Below are 16,982 nucleotides of genomic sequence, written 5' to 3'. Positions count from 1 at the left end.
TTTTATTGTTTCAAATAAACTGATTAGAAATTGAAAGCAGCTAAACTCAAGGTCCCCATCACAGGCCAAGATTTGCGATCAGGCCTGAAAACTACAGGGTAATATATCAAAAAACTATTCTTGGATACTGTTTTGGAGTGAGTGTGCATGTGTGTATGTGTTACACCCAAGTGACTGTGGTGAATTAGAACTGATTTTCTTTGCTGTTTTCAAAAGAAATGATTTGTAGCCTTAAGTCTACAGTTTTGACCTTTGGGATGTAAGTGCAATAGTAAATCAGGATTTGTATAAGTAGTAAAAGCACCCTTTCCTCACTCCTCAAAAGGAAGCATTATTTTGGAAAATAGTCATCTTGCTGCATATAAATTTTCTGTAAAATATTATAAATGTACTGATATAATCTTTTAATTTGTGTAATGTACCTTAAACACTATCATCCATTTACTGACTTCTTTAACAAATAATAAAGACAAAGACAATATTAAAGACAAAATATTGTAGCGTAATTCTCTAATACTTTCTACTTTAAATAGATGCAAAACTCACCTTCTACAATTTAAGAAGGAAAAATACATATTTTAACAGGGTGCCTCCCCCCATGCGCATAGGCACTCCAGGTTTATAAGGGAAATGCATTGCTTCTATTTTCTTTTACCTGCAGAGAAGACTTGGGACTGAGAGTAAATAGCACTAGGAATGAGCAAAATAGGGCAAAAGTCAGCATGAAGCTTTCTATTATGTGAGGTTTTAGGTTGGTACAGATGTTCTGTGACTTTCAACTGAGTCACATTTCAGCAAATCCGTCACAAATTGAAAATATCCTAAGTAGAAATGTTTTTAATATACCTAACCTACCTAACCTAACCTATACCTCAATCCTGGTCTCCCATGTTAGGCACAGGGTCCCAAATTCTTGAAATATCATGTGCTACATGCCACAGTGCACATTAGCAGGAAGCTGGAATGGTGAGCAGAGCTGAGATGCAATCCCAGGCCCTCCAGTCTGGGATAAGGATGTCTGTCCCAAGTCACAGCTTGACGGCTGTGCCAGGCACCTGCCTAACACATAGGAAATATTTAACTGAGTTTCCTATTCTCTCAACTCAAAATAAAGAAATAAATACATTAGATCAGCAAAAATATAAAATTCACGTCCGCAGATGTCTCTACTACTGGTATACTACTTGTTGAAGTGTTTTCTTTTTTCCCCCTGTGGATAAATTTACAGTTTTCAGGCTTTATTTAAAATGTAGAAGTCTGAGGTGATAGGCTAACATTAAACACTGTCACAGTTACTAATCAATATACATTAAGATCAGCATCATGTAGACTAGCAAGATTGATTAGCAGCCTTGGAAAGTTTGACACCAAGGAAAAGAAACAGAAAATAAAAACACATGTTATGGAAGTTTAGTGTTAGTCATCAAGCCCAGAAACTACCTCAACTGGGTATTTAGATGCAAATAAGATGAGCAAAAAAAAAAAAAAAAAAAGGATATTTTGAGGTAAGAATTGAAGACAAAGGGGAATAAGTCACTTAGCTGATGGAGACAAGCCTCCATGTGAATATCAGTTTCCCTTCCTTGCCTACTCTGTTATTTTTTGTTTTTGTTTTACTTTTTGACAGGCAGAGTGGCTAGTGAGAGAGAGAGGCAGAGAGAAAGGTTTTCCTTTTGCCATTGGTTCACCCTCCAATGGCCGCCGCGCACGGCGCACTGCACTGTTCCGAAGGCAGGAGCCAGGTGCTTATCCTGGTCTCCCATGGGGTGCAAGACCCAACCACTTGGGCCATCCTCCACTGCACTCCTGGGCCACAGCAGAGAGCTGGCCTGGAAGAGTGGCAACCGGGACAGAATCCGGCGCCCCAACCAGGACTAGAACCCGGTGTGCCGGCGCCACTAGGCGGAGGATTAGCCTGTTGAGCCACGGCGCCGGCCGTGCCTACTCTGTTATAATGGACTCCAGCATACCTCCTCTCATTCAGTGTCTTACTGTGACAACAGCAGGGAAATTACCCGATTACCATGCATGAGCCTAATTTCTAGATGATGACTCGCACTGTGGATTTGTACTTGTTTAGGATGTCAGTAAAAGCTCTTGTAAGTCTTTTAGAAAACACTTCACCTTGATGTAATGACTTAATCTCTAGGAGCCTCAGAGTCCTGATCTATTCCCTATCAGATTATTTCTAAATAATCTCTTAAATTCCTATCATTTCTAACATTGCAATCTTGCACTGATGTTTTTACCATTCCTCACTCATTAGTAGTCATGTGCCTCTTAGTTAATGTGTATTTTTAAGAGCTTTATCTTTGCTAGAATGAGTATCCTTCATGCTTAATCTGTCCCCCGTTTTTGAGTCTTTGAACAAGTTCTTTTTAAGGAGCAGGATGTGCTTTCAACAAACATGATTTGAAAAATAATAATGAGATGATTTATTCAAGTTTTTACTCCAACGTAGCCATTCAAAATGCATTCAATACTTGAATGATTGCGAGAATGTTATTTGCAAAGTAAAATGATCATTGTAAATGCACACTTCCAATAAAATTCTAATGCTTTTTAGTGAATAAATAAGAAATATATGCTGCCTCATTCCAACTGGCTAAGAATCTAAGCTAACATTAAAGGCGCTTTTGTTTTCACCTGACTCTTACTGATGAAAACCCAAAACTGAAACAAGTAGAGTAAGTGAAGGCATAGAAGTCAGAATTTTCACTCCTACCTGACCCCAGGAAAGATTCACTCAGAGACACTGGCGGTCCAAGAGATAAGTTGCCAAGAATGATTTATACTCGACTTGTAGTTTGGATTTCTTATCCCTAAAGTATTTTTCAACATTCATTAAGGAAATAATTACATTGCTACCAGAAAAGATAACTCCAGAGAGGAAACAGTAATTGATATAGACTCACACTATCAGAGTCTTGGGATTTGAGCAACATGATTGTATCAATTTGTAAGTACTTTGAGGGGATTGTCTTGTGTTATCAGCAGCTACTTCGCATGGGAATGTTGCACTATGGATCCATTTATTCGAATAAGATGAATAGAATAAGTAGAATTTTTCTTACTTGGAAAATGAAAGAGAGAGATTTAACTAATTCGGAGAGAGGAAGAGACCTTACTGATAAAATCATTTTGTGTTCATCCTAATGTATATTTATGTACACATAATAGTTCACATCTGTACAGGCTATGTCTATCAAGAAAGGAATTATGAAATACTCTGCATTTGGGAGCAGTGACAATTCATTAACTATTTTGCTGAGTGTTTACCTTTTAAAAAAATGTACTTAAGCTCAAATCTGGAAGGCAAATTGATTTCACTTGCTGTTTTTTTAGATGACAGCATAATTTTATTTTCTCCCCCAGATCACATCCTCATCCTCACAGTGCTTATAAAAAGTCCATGAATTAAGAAAAAAATGAACATCACTAACCTAAACATAATTAGGACTAGAAATCATAGCCAAATCCATGTGGATACTTTATCTGGAATGAGCCATTGCTGCCTTATTTTACCCTTTAACTTTAATCTTTTATCACTTGATTTTAAATGTTCCAAATGCAAGTGATATGAAAAGTACGTTCCTTAGACTTGCCCTGAGCCTGTCTCTGGAGCTGTCTCTAGAGTGTGACTTCGGCTATAGGTCTCAATCACTCAGACGCCTGCACCACAAACTCACATGAAAGAAAATTATCATCACTCTATTTCCCTCTCCTTGCCACTCTCATCACTACACAACCACATTCACACAAACAGAAAAACGTTATCAGGACCCATAGTTTCTGGCTTTACTTAGTAAGGCAGGAAAGAAATAACAAGGATGTGTATCTTAAATACCTTTAATCAAATTTACATGAGAATAAAAACTGAATAAATTTGAGGAACTGTAATGAGGTATGGTTTATTTTGTTTACCATTGTAAACAATATGAGCACACCAATGCCCCAAGGCATATTGCTTGGAATTTTCACATTGGATAATGTTCATCAAAATTTAATGTGTCTACAAATCTGGGATTCTGTTACAATTAAGGCTGATATGGTTGGTCTGGAGTGCAGAATGTGAATTTGCATGTCTGAAAATCACTGGAGTAAATCCTATTGTGTTCATTTGTAGATGTACATTGAAGATCAAGGACCTAGAAAAGCAAGTACAGCTAATGTGTCCCCATACCTGAACTTTATAACAGAAACTTGAGAAATATAAAGGTATTTCAAAAAGTTCAGCAAAAAGCTGCATGCACATTTTTTATAATATGTATTTTTATGAATGTTTGAATACTCCTTAATGCACTGATTTTAAAAAAATTCTATACCAAACATATTTTAATTCAACTTTTCCACAAATCTTTTGAATTCAACATATATTTTCATGGAATACTAAAACTCACCTTCAAATTTCAATTGTATTTTAATTTGAAGAGTTTGCTTATTATATTATACATATCTTTATATTTGATATATGTTTAAATTGTGGAATGGCTAAATAAAACCAGTGATTTTTTTTTCTGGTGTAAACATTTAAAACTTGCTCTCTCCTCAATTTTAATGTATGCGATGTATTTTAACTTGTCATCATATGGTACATGTTCCATCTCCTGAACTTACTTCTGCCGTCTAATTGAAATTTCGTACTTCTCCTATTTCCACTCCCACTTCTCACCAGCCCCTGATGAATTTCATTATACACTCTACTTCTCTGAGTGCAACTTTTTAAAATTTTTCTTGAAGGTTTTTATTTAATGAATACAAATTTTATATGTACAGCTCTTAGGGATCCCACCTCCCACCCCCACTCACATCCCACCTCCCACTCCCTCTCTCATTCCATTTTCCATTAAGATTCATTTTTAATTGACTTTATATATAGAAGAACAACTCTATACTAAGAGATTTCAATAGTTAGCACCCACCCAGACACACAAAGTATGAAGTCCAGTTTGAAGATAAGTTTTACCATTAATTTTCATAGTATACCTCATTAAGCACAGAGGTCCAACATGGGGAGTAAGTGCACAGTAACTCCTGTTGTTGATTTAACAGTTAACACTCTTATTTTTGACATCAGTGAAACATTCGAGGCTCTTGTCATGAGCTGCCAAGGCTATGGAAACCTCTTGAGTCCACAAACTCTGTCAGTTTTTATACATACATATGCAAAGTGGAAGTTCTCTCCTCCCTTCAAAGAAAAGTACATCCTTCTTTGATGGCCCCTTCTTTCCACTGGGGTCTCCTGAGTGCAACTTTTTTTTTAATTAAACTTTTATTTAATGAATATAAATTTCCAAAGTATAGCTTATGGGTTACAATGGCTTCCCCCCTCCCATAACTTCCCTCCCGCCCGCAACCCTCCCCCCTCCCGCTCCCTTTCCCCTTCCATTCATGTAAAGATTCATTTTCAATTCTCTTTGTATACAGAAGATCAGTTTAGTATATATTAGGTAAAGATTTCAACATTTTGCCCATATAGCAACATCAAGTGAAAAAACTACCATTGGATTACTAATTATAGCATTAAATAGCAATGTACAGCACATTAAAGACAGAGATCCTACATAATTTTTTTTTTCAAAATAATTAATTTTCTATGCCATTTCCATTTTAACACCAGGTTGTTGTTTTTTTTTTTTTTTCATTTCCAATTCTCTTTATATAGATTCTACTACACAATGGAGACTTTGCAATATTTGCATTTCTATGCCTGAATTATTTCACTTAAGGCAACATCCTCCAATTCCAGCATGTTGTCATGAAATATGGATTTTCCTTCCTTTTCTATACTGAATAGAAACAACATTTTATTTCTCCATTAATCATCTGATGAACGCATGAGTTGATTTCATATCTTATCTATCATGAATAGTATTGCAATAAATGTGGGAGTGAGGATACACCTTCAAAATACTAATTTTATTTCCATTGAAAATACATATATATACATGTATGAAATGCTGCAACAGACACTAGTTCTATACTATTTTTGAATGTCCACAGTATTTCCTATAGTGGCTGTACTTATAAAAGAGTCTAAGAATATTTTGCATATTCACTTCAGCAACATGTTTAGAGTCATGGCTTATTGGAAAATGTAGACCACCACCTTGACCATGTATTTTTTAGGACATTCTTCAAGGCGTTCTTTACATCTTGGGTTCAGCACTAGGCTGACAAAGGTGTAGAAGACAGCTATGATTTTGGATTCCTCCACAGTCTTGTCCCATAAAACAAGATTACAACCATCATGTGAGAACCACAGATGGAAGATGCCTTTTGTTGACCCTCAGATGACTTGATCCAAAGGATGGCAACAATAATGAAGGCATAGGACACCAGGACAATGGTGAGGGAGTTGGTTAGGGTTGCAGATATCCAGTCATAGGCCATTGCAGCCCCCATGTAAAACTCTGTGAGGAGAAGAGCAATAAAAATGTAACACTGCGTGAAACAGCCAACAAAGGAGATGGTCTTCTTCTCTGATAAGAAATTGGTCAGCATCTGTGGTGTTGCATTTGAGGCATAGCACAAGTCCACAAAGGCTAGGTTGATGAGGAAGAAGTACATGGGGGTATGAAGGTGAGAGTCCATTCTAATTAACATGATCAAGCCCAGGTTGCCTAGAAGGGTGACAAGGTAAACAACCAGAAACAGCACAAAGAGGAGAGGCTGGAGTTCGGGGCCATCTGTGATCCCCAATAAAATGGATTCCATTACTGTACTGTTGTTCATGATGGATATTTCCTTAAAGTTCACATCTATTCTTGAAGCTAGGCAAACAAAGCAAAGATAAATGTACAAATCATGTTGATGACAGTTGAAATAACATTTCTCTAAACATCCTTCAAAATGAATGAAGGAAAATATGACTTTTTGTCTATATGTGCTCGTAAAGATGGAGATAAGCAGTATTAATGAGATGAACAAAATCATAAGTAATAAATCATAAAGAATAGTAAACATTCAATTTTTAAGAAGCAATGGTCAATGGGACTTAAAATGATTGTAATATAACTACTTCATTTTCTGGGAATGGAGAGATGCAGGAAAAAAATTAAGCAGTTTTATTTGTCTTCAAGGATATATAAAGCTGTACAATGATGGGAACTATAGTTAAAAATGAGCTGATCTCTATTTAAATGTGATTGCAAAATGATATTTTATGGAAGGAAAATTAATAGAATTATCTCCCTGTCCTTTTCTCTGCTTTTCCCACTTCTTCCAATAGTATTGATAAATTTTCTTGTAGATGGTGAAGTTGAGGAAATCATTGAAATGCAAGTGATAAGGATCTTGGAGAAATAAGAGCAATTCCCTGAGCATCTGCAAGAAGGAAAACCATGTAGGAAGATAGATATCAAGGACAATAGAATGTTTTGTGTTTAGGCTGACATGCCATCCTGATAAGAGTCAGCCTTTCTTACAACTACCACAAGTCACTAACTCATCTACAGGACACATCAAATGATCAGATCTGGGCAAAATCCAGTGGTACACCAAACACTACTCCTTGAGCTTTGCTGGAATAGCCAGATGTTCAATCAGACAAACAAAAATTTGGAATGAAACCAGAAACTAAACTAAACACAACCCTGCCACCAATTTTCCTGGTGAACTTAAGTAAGAGTTCATTTGCACCCTTTGCAAAAGAAATGAATTGGCTTAACTGTTAGGCCTGGTCTGCCATCCCAGTGTATCCAAGTCAGTACTTTAGTTTTTACAAACACATATTTTATGTTTAATTTCAATTAGTGATTCTAATTTTAGATCCATTTATCATGAACTCAACTCATATTAGTGGCAAGTTTAGCAAAATCTGTCTGGCCTTTATTTTCTAAGCTATAATATGTGAGACTGACAGGAGGATGAATAAGTTAGTTCCTTTAAAGTAATTTTTCAGCCGGCGATGTGGCTCATCAGGCTAATCCTCTGCCTAGTGGCGCCAGCACACCAGGTTCTAGTCCCTGTTGGGGCGCCGGATTCTGTCCCGGTTGCCCCTCTTCCAGGCCAGCTCTCTGCTGTGGCCCAGAAGTGCAGTGGAGGATGGCCCAAGTGCTTGGGCCCTGCACCCCATGGGAGACCAGGAGAAGCACCTGGCTCCTGCTTTCAGATCAAGTGTGGTGCGCTGGCCATTGGAGGGTGAACCAACAGCAAAAGGAAGACCTTTCTCTCTGTCTCTCTCTCTCTCTCACTGTCTACTCTGCCTGTCAAAAAAATAAATAAATAAATAAAGTAATTTTTCATTCCCAAATGATTATTGTTTCATTCTGATGCTTTCCTAAAAGCTTTTGCAGGTAGCTGTGGTGCATAATTGTAAGAAACTCATGGGAAAGACTATGACAAAAACAAATATCTGATAACCTTGAACCAGGATGTCCTGGGCTTTAAAACCCTACAAACTAAAGTTGGATCACTTGATAGGGACCCAGGAGAATTAATCACAACACTTATATCCATGCTTCTTTCTTTGTGAGCCATGCAAAAAGTTCACCAGAATAATTGATGACATCACACAGGCATCGAAACTGCAACCTAGGAAAATCTCATAAACTGGATCTATTATATCAGAGAATGCAATTTTTATGTCAAATAGTCAAGAAATGTAGTCCAAAATCTTAGAGACATGAAAGTGCAGACCCAGGTATTCATAAGATAAAGAAAGAACAATGGATCTATCTATTCAGTTGGCTCAGTCTTGGCTCTTGGGAACCACAGCTTCAGCATGGTTTTCAAATCCTTGGTATGATCTTTCTGGTAGTTATTTTAATTGTCTCCATTGGGAGTTGTATTCTCTCAAGATTCTTAAATGTTTGTCACCACTTAGTCAACAATGATCTCCATGAGGATTCAACAACAAAACTTACAGAGAAGAGAATCATTGAAAGAACTTGCTGAGGTTCTAGTTTTGTAACCTATGCTGTCTACAGAAAGAGGAGCAGAATGAGGTGTCTAAGAGTAGTGCTAAATACTTGAAATAGTCCAGCAGAGAGCTGGATTGATCACACTTAGTCCAACTGAGAGAATGACCAAGAGGGAAGAATTTTTCTGGGAATTTTGAAAAAAGCAAGATATTTCTTCCATGAAGCTTTGTAAATTGTGCTGCAGCCAGCTGTGCTGGTTCAAAGTCTCACAGTTTAAGAACTCTCCTTTGTAAGCACAATAAACATGTAAAGCTGTCTAACTTGGTCTGCTTTTATTTTTATTGTGATAATTGTCTAACAATATTTTATTATTATTATACTACCCATTATTATGAAAGTGGCACCAAAAGTCTCTGATTTCAGAGTAAATAAATATAAAGGGTCAGTAGAAGAAATATCATGGCTTAATATATCTCTGGAATCATAAACTAAACATATTATTGTATAAGTGGGCCATACTGAAAATCTACCTGAAATCATTTTGTTGAAATAATATTTAATTATACCCCAGAATCAAAAAGTAATTCCTCGAACCTTGCATTTTAATTCAAGAGAATAAATTATCTTAAATCACCAGTTAAAATGAGAAAATAGCTCTTTAATAGAAAGGCCACTTAGTCACATGATTTACCCAGTATGCCATTAGCTGTTCTTTAAAAACACAGTCACTTAATATTAACTTACCCTCTGAAACTTTGTGTAGGTATCTACAAGGTTTTTAAAACTTAAATCCATAATAATTCCTTTTACAAAGCACCTACAATCTCTGAGTTAGAAACAGATGAAATAGAAAGTTAAGTGAAGTAAAGAAACACTGTAAAGAAGGCAGAGAAAATCACCATGGACATTCAGAAAAGAAGTCGGCTTTGAATATGGTAATTAGAGTTATGGAAATGGCTTTGTGATGATGAACAGGATAACATTTCTAAACTTCTCTATAATTATTATTAACACTAAAATTGGTATTGTTTTCACATATTTTGTGTTTTTCACTCTTATTTGATTTCTGATCACAGCACTGAATATAGTATAAGATGCATTAAAACTTCTAGTTATAAAATAAAGACACAATGTCCTCTACCTAAAATAATTCTATCAAGATAACTTACATACGTGGTAACTTTCTTTTTTTTTTTTTAATTTATTTGACAGGTAGAGTTATAGACAGTAAGAGAGACAGAGAGAAAGATCTCCCTTCCATTGGTTCACTCCCCAAATGGCTGCCAACGCCGGAGCTATGCCAATCCGAAGCCAGGAGCCAGGTGATTTCTCCTGGTCTCCCATGCAGGTGCAGAGCCCAAGCACTTGAGCCATCTTCTGCTGCCCTCCTGGGCCACAGCAGAGAGCTGGACCGGAAGAGGAGCAACCTGGACTAGAACCCGGCATATGGGATGCTGGCACCGCAGGTGGAAGATTAACCAAGTGAGCCATGGCGCCGGCCCCAATATGGCTTTTCTAAACATAATTAAGACAACATGAGAATTGTCCAAGCAAAGTAGATACTCCATTAGATATGGTCCATTGCTTATTCAGTGTTTATTTCCATGTTTAGTCTTAGTCCTAACTCTCAGATCACCAAGTATTAATTTTTCAAAAGCAAATGAAACAAAATGTGATCCTCCTGGGCTGGTACTCAGAAAGTCACATCCACAAACTAAAGTGTAGGAACACTAAAAACAATGTTACCTTCTTTTCTGATTGTTACCCCCCTAGTGTACAAAAACACTCATAAAAAACAGAAAACAAGTATCATGATGCACGTTTATGATGTTACTTAGTGAGTCAAGACAGGAGTGCAGAAGAAGGATATGTTTCGTGAATATTCTTCAATTAAAAAGACAGGAGGTAAAGGTAAGAATATAAAAATTAACTGAGTTGAGAGTGTGTTTATCATGTGTGCTGTTATAAAAATATCCCAGGGTATTTCAATTGGAAATCTTAACTAAACCAGTACTTCTCAAAAGTTACTGTGCTTACTAATCAATTGAAGATTTGGTTAAAATACTGATCTGGGTTGGGGAGGACAGCACATGATTCTGCATGTGTTGGAAACTCAGGGATAATGCCTGTGCTGCTGATTTATAGGTCATTATGTGGAGAGGCAAAGACAGAAATATAAATGTAACTAATTTCCCCAGAAGTGATCTTTTTTGCTGAGGCACTCAAAACATATACACAGAGAATACCAAAACTCATCAACAAAATGCAAATACATTTCAGATAACCTTCCAGAGTTACGACTTATTGGAAAGTGTAAACACGGATACCATCATGACCCTTTTTCGAGTGAGGACGTTCAGCAAAGCCTGCTTGACATCTTTGTTCCTGAGACTATAGATCAAAGGATTCAGCACTGGACTGACAAAGGTGTAGAAGATAGCTATTATTTTGGATTCCTCCACAGTCTTGTCTGTTGGGGGTCTGACATACATGCAGAACAGTGTCCCATAAAACAGGGTTACAGCCATCATGTGAGAACCACAGGTTGAAAACGCCTTGCGTCGACCCTCAGATGACTTGATCCGAAGGATGGCAGCAATAATGAAGGCATAGGACACCAGGATGATGCTGAGAGAGTTGGAGAGGTTGAAGCCAGCTGATATGAGCATGGCGTGCTCCTTGACGTAAGTATCAGAGCAAGAGAGCTTGATGAGTGGTGGGTCAGCACAGTAGAAGTGGTTGATGACGTTGGATCTACAGAAAGTCAGGCGGAAGGTCAGGATGGCCTGAAACAGCCCATCTGAGAAGCCATAGACATAAGGAATTGTAGCCAAGCAAATGCAGACTCGCCTGGACATTTTCATGTTGTAGCGCAAAGGGTTGCAGATGGCCACATAGCGGTCATAGGCCATTGCAGCCAGCATGTAAAACTCTGTGAGGAGAAGAGCAATAAAAATGTAACACTGTGTGAAACAGCCAACAAAGGAGATGGTCTTCTTCTCTGATAAGAAATTGGTCAGCATCTGTGGTGTTGCATTTGAGGCATAGCACAAGTCCACAAAGGCTAGGTTGGTGAGGAAGAAGTACATGGGGGTGTGAAGGCGAGAGTCCATTCTAATTAACATGATCAAGCCCAGGTTGCCTAGAAGGGTTGCAAGATATACAACCAGAAACAGCACAAAGAGGAGAGGCTGGAGTTCGGGGCAATCTGTGAGCCCCAGTAAAATGAATTCCGTTACTGTACTGCTGTTTGTGATGGACATTTCCTGAGAGTCTGTGCCTGAACTTGAAGCTAGGCAAACAAAGCAAACATAAATGTACAAATCATGTTGATGATAGTTGAGATATTTTTTCTCTATAACTATGTCATTCATAACTATTTGTACTAGAATCTAATGTTGTATTTCCACTGACATTATTTCATTTGCCTTTGTATAAATTATTGTTTTGTTTCTATACCTTTTTTCAGACCTCTAGCTGTACTATGATTAAACCAATATTTATGCATATATAAATGCACGTAATGGAGCTACATCTACCCTATCTCTCTGGGTTACCTCTTTCCTCTACTTATTCTACAAATCTCGGTCTAAAACTACTGTTTGTATGCATTTCTCACCTGATTGTCTTCATATAAGTGGTTGAATTAATCTGCACAACCTACATAGTTCCAATTTATTCTTTAGCACATTGTATCATAATAGCATATCTAGTTCCTACTTCTCCTAGAGTAATTCTTCAAAGGTAGAGACAAAGTCCAGTGTATCATTGTGTCATGACTATTGAGCATACATTTATATACTGAGCTGTGCTAAAAGAAAGACACAGCAGTGGTAGCAGGAAAGATTGAATTATTTACAACGTTTTACTCATCTCTACCTCCTTAACCTTTTTTGCTTTTTGATATTCTGGGTACAAAGCAATTGTTTGGAAAGCTTGTTAATCAAGTGAATTTGGAGGTCATTTCAGAAAATCTAATGTGGGAAACTGGAATCTAAGTATTAAATAATTATTCATAGGACTACAGTATTCATAGCCCACTCCTTAGAAAGGCACAGATACCATGCATTTTAAGCACATATTAAATAAATGAGAAAAATTGTCAGATAAACAAAGTCTCACATAGTATTTTGATGACGGTTACTGTAATGATTGAAAGTGTTTATAAAATATTAATAAAATATTGTTTTATGTTACTAGTACTTAAGCTGTTTAACATAACTTGTATCAGAAGAGGTATTAAGGGCAGATTTTTAATCCACAGTTAAGATGCTGATTAAAATGCCTGTATTATACATTACAGTTCCTGGGTTTAATTCTTGGCTCCATTTCTCAATTTCAGCTTCTTGCAAATATGCACCCTGGTAGGGAACAGATAAAAATAGCTCAAGTAGTTGAGTCTCTGCCAACCATATGGAAGACCAGGATTGAGTTACTGCTTGACTTTGCTTGACCCTGGTGATAAAGTCATTTGGGGAGTGAATCAGAGGATAAGGGTGATCTGGATTGGAGCAATCTCTCTCTCATTCTCTCTCACTCCCTCCCTCATTTCTTTCCTCTCTCCCTCTTAAATAATAAATAGTTTTTTTAAAGAAGTATTAGGATCCCCCTTTTGAAAAATTTATCTTCATATCCCAACCAATGCTGAATGAATTCTTCTTTCTTTCTCTCTGATTTTTTTTTCAATCTGTCCAGTTCATGTCTCATTTCAAAATTAGTTGCTGCACTTGTTTTACTGAAACTTTTAGGAGGTCAGTAATCCTCTTTTTGCTACCATATCTCTTTTTCCCAGAGTTGTAGGTACTTTAGAAATATTTTTCAAATACAGGTGATAACAGTTATTGACAGCCTATACAGATCATTAACCACATACTAAGTTGCAGTTCTATTGCTTTGCGTGTAATCACAAACTTCATACCTGAAAACCTATATATGACAGCTACTACTATTAACTGCACTGTACAGTTGAGAAAGAAATGTATTTAAAAAAAAGTTTAATTGAACAGGACAAAACCACACAGTTAGTGAATACTGGGTTTGAAATATTGATCTAATCTTAGACCTCCTTTATTATCTGCAATGCATTGCCTTCTTAAATGTGGAATTTACTTTGAAATTCCAATCTAGACAAGGAAGACCTTGAGCTCAGTGATGGTAATCAATAGCTGGGAATAGGAACAACCATGGCACCCTTGCATAGTGCAGCATTAGAACAGACCTGTGCAACTCACTTTTCCCTTACACAGTCATGATCTACCATGTGGCTGATTCATGCCTTGCAAGTACCTGCATCTGATTTACCCAGGAAATATCACATGTAGAGGTGATGACATATCTTGATGCTAGGAGTTACTTGGGAGCCCAGGATGTTCCTTCTGCAGTCTAAAAGCTTTGCATCTGATTGAGTTACTACATTTTCCAATTGAAAATGATGATAATACTGTCTGCTCTGCCTTTCTCTCAGGTCACTGTGGACAACAAATTCTAGCATCATAAACAACACTTTTCATTACTTGCTATGCTGTGGAGTTAATCAGTGTAGATGCAGAAATGATATCTTCAAAAATATCTGCCCTTCTGCATTCACTTTAGTGGACAGAAACTAATATAACTCTAAGTAAATAAATGTTGCTTAACGACTAAACAGGAAATTCAATTAGACTTCAATTTAAAGGCTTCTTTTTTTAGCAACAAACTAAAGGAGGACGAGAACAAGGTATAAGGTCATTTATATTTATTGTTAAGATATTCCAGGAAGAATGAGGAGCAGATACAGATACCCAGTGCAATCTGCTTTAGGGTCTGCTTTAGTGACTGAACAGAGTTAATGCAGAAAAGTGAAAAATCTAACTTTAAAGTTCCCTAAAATACAGAGGGAGAGAGAGACGGGGGGGGGGGGGGAGACAGCCCATCTAATGGCTCACTCCTTAATATCCATGGGCTGAGGTCAAAGCTGGAAACCAGGAATTCAACCCACATCTCCTACATGGGTGGCAAGAACACAATCATTGAGCCATCACCACTGCCTCCCAGGGTCTGTATTAGCAGGAAGCTCAAGATGGGAGTCGGAGCCAAGAATTGAACCCAGGTACTTCAAAGTGGGACACAGGCATTGTAACCAGAATCCTAACCACCAAGCTAAACATTCATCACACACCTGTAGAATTTTACATTATTTTGACATACAAGCACTGTGACATCTATGAGATCCAGCAATATTCATGTGAAGTAGAACAGAAGCAATCATAAGGAAAGAGAAACAAAAATATACTAGGAAGTTTGTATGCAAAGATATAAATTTCTAGTGCCTGTGTATTGTCAGGGTAAAAAGGAACACCTTCTGAATATGAAACCTCTGTGGTTGCAGGTCATTACCTGGGCGTTTCTAACTGATGGGTGAATAACCTACAGAGGAGCTCAGGGACACCAGAAAACAGGAAGTTGTAAAACCCACAACTAAGATCACCTGCATGATATACGATGTATGCTACATAATACAAGTGTAAAATGAACTGCTCAAAAATTAATAGCAACTTCAAATCAGTGACAGCAGAGCATCTCATCAAATTCTGGGATCTACTGGGCATGCGGCCCTGTGCAATGCAGATATTGCATACCTATGATTCAGCCACTCCTGGAACACACAATCCTTCAGAACTGACTGTGGGGATTTAAAAGAAGAAGGAGAGACACCACTGCCCACATAAAATTAAACTAGGGAAAGATGCTCCAAGGCAAGGACTTCAGTCCAGATGACTATGTAGGAAGGGGCTGTTGAGCTAAATTGTGTAGGCTGCTCAATTACAAGCTAGTGCAAGAAATATTGTTTTAGAGGAAAAAAGAGAAGTAAAGAAAAGCTTTTAGCAATAATTCATTTGTAAGAATGGTTCTTAAGCTTGCTGAGAATTTTTTTTTTTACTTACATCAGCTCCCTCCAACAAAATATGAATCCTCAACAAAGATAATGTTCAAAATCTTACCCCAAATTATAAAGAGTTCATAAGATTACTAATGGACTTACAGTTTGGGGTAGTGAGTGGAGTATTTTTCTTGCTTCTTTTACACCAGTGACAATTCTATAAAATATTATACAAACAGATCAAAGCAAATCAACCAGTATCTTCTCCGGGAAGTAAGTTGAGGTTCAACCTCTGCTATTAAAATGAGAAAAGAGGGCCTGGCGCCGTGGCTCACTTGGCTAGGCCTCCTCCTGTGGTGCCAGCAACCCATTGGGCGCCGGGTTCTAGTCCCGGTCACTCCTCTTCCACCAGCTCTCTGCTGTGGCCCGGTAAAGCAGTGGAGAATGGCCCAAGTGCTTGGGCCCCTGCACCCATGTGGAGACCAGGAAGAAGCAGCTGGCTCCTGGCTTCGGATAGGCATAGCTCCGGCCGTAGTGGCCATTTGGGGGGTGAACCAACGGAAGGAAGACCTTTCTCTCTCTCTCTCTCTCTCTCTCTCTCTCTCTCTCACTCTCTGTAACTCCACCTGTCATTTAAATAAATAAAACATCTTTAAAAAATAAATAAAATAAAATGAGAAAAGACTACATGTCCACATTTTTAGAAAAAAAAGGGCAACAATGTTAAATTTGTTCTAGAGGCATGCAGGGGAAAGTAGTATTTATTGACTTGTGCTTATAAATGTGCACATAGAGCTTTACATGAACAGTAGAAAGATAATAGCTTCTTCAAGTTTACTTAACATCTGAATAAAGCATAGCTGCTGTTTGAAATACAGTTACTACTTTTCATAGCTGGCCCCAGCCCCAGTTCTTTGCACTCAGCCACAGAGTAAAGAAGTCTTCACTAGGATTTAAGATTCCTCTCCCCCCACTGATTTGTAAGCTCAAAGAAAGCATAATTGTTAAGGACAATAAATGTGCATAAATTGCGGGCTTCAGTTGGAGACTTTTGTATAATTTCCTCCTGACTAAAATTAAAGAAGGTGAAACCCAAAACTTACCTATGGTTCTGATACACATCTATTTACTCATCCTCTGATGAAGGAATTTTCTTGACACATCTCTGAGTTATAACATGTACTCATATTTATAGCAAGCAGAGAGGTGGGACCTGCTCTTAATGCGAATCTCGGGAGGATTGAAGATCATCAGTGATG

The 16,982-nt window shown here is 37.6% G+C and overlaps 1 protein-coding gene across 1 annotated transcript; it reads right to left on the bottom strand.

The window, feature by feature from the left end:
• Nucleotides 1-11,158: 11,158 nt before the first annotated feature.
• Nucleotides 11,159-12,127, bottom strand: LOC133763635 (olfactory receptor 5M11). Its single transcript, XM_062197432.1, has one exon. The coding sequence runs from the start codon at nucleotides 12,125-12,127 to the stop codon at nucleotides 11,159-11,161; it is 969 nt and encodes a 322-aa protein (XP_062053416.1).
• Nucleotides 12,128-16,982: the final 4,855 nt, after the last annotated feature.

Source organism: Lepus europaeus, chromosome 7 (genome assembly GCF_033115175.1).
Source record: "Lepus europaeus isolate LE1 chromosome 7, mLepTim1.pri, whole genome shotgun sequence".
NCBI classification, from domain to species: Eukaryota; Metazoa; Chordata; class Mammalia; order Lagomorpha; family Leporidae; genus Lepus; species Lepus europaeus.
Note: the sequence above shows the minus strand (reverse complement) of the source record. Positions and strands in the feature narration are given on the sequence as shown.

Bases quoted from the DNA above. Each gene is read 5' to 3' on its own strand.
- LOC133763635 (XM_062197432.1), bottom strand. From the start codon at position 12,127: ATGTCCATCACAAACAGCAGTACAGTAACGGAATTCATTTTACTGGGG.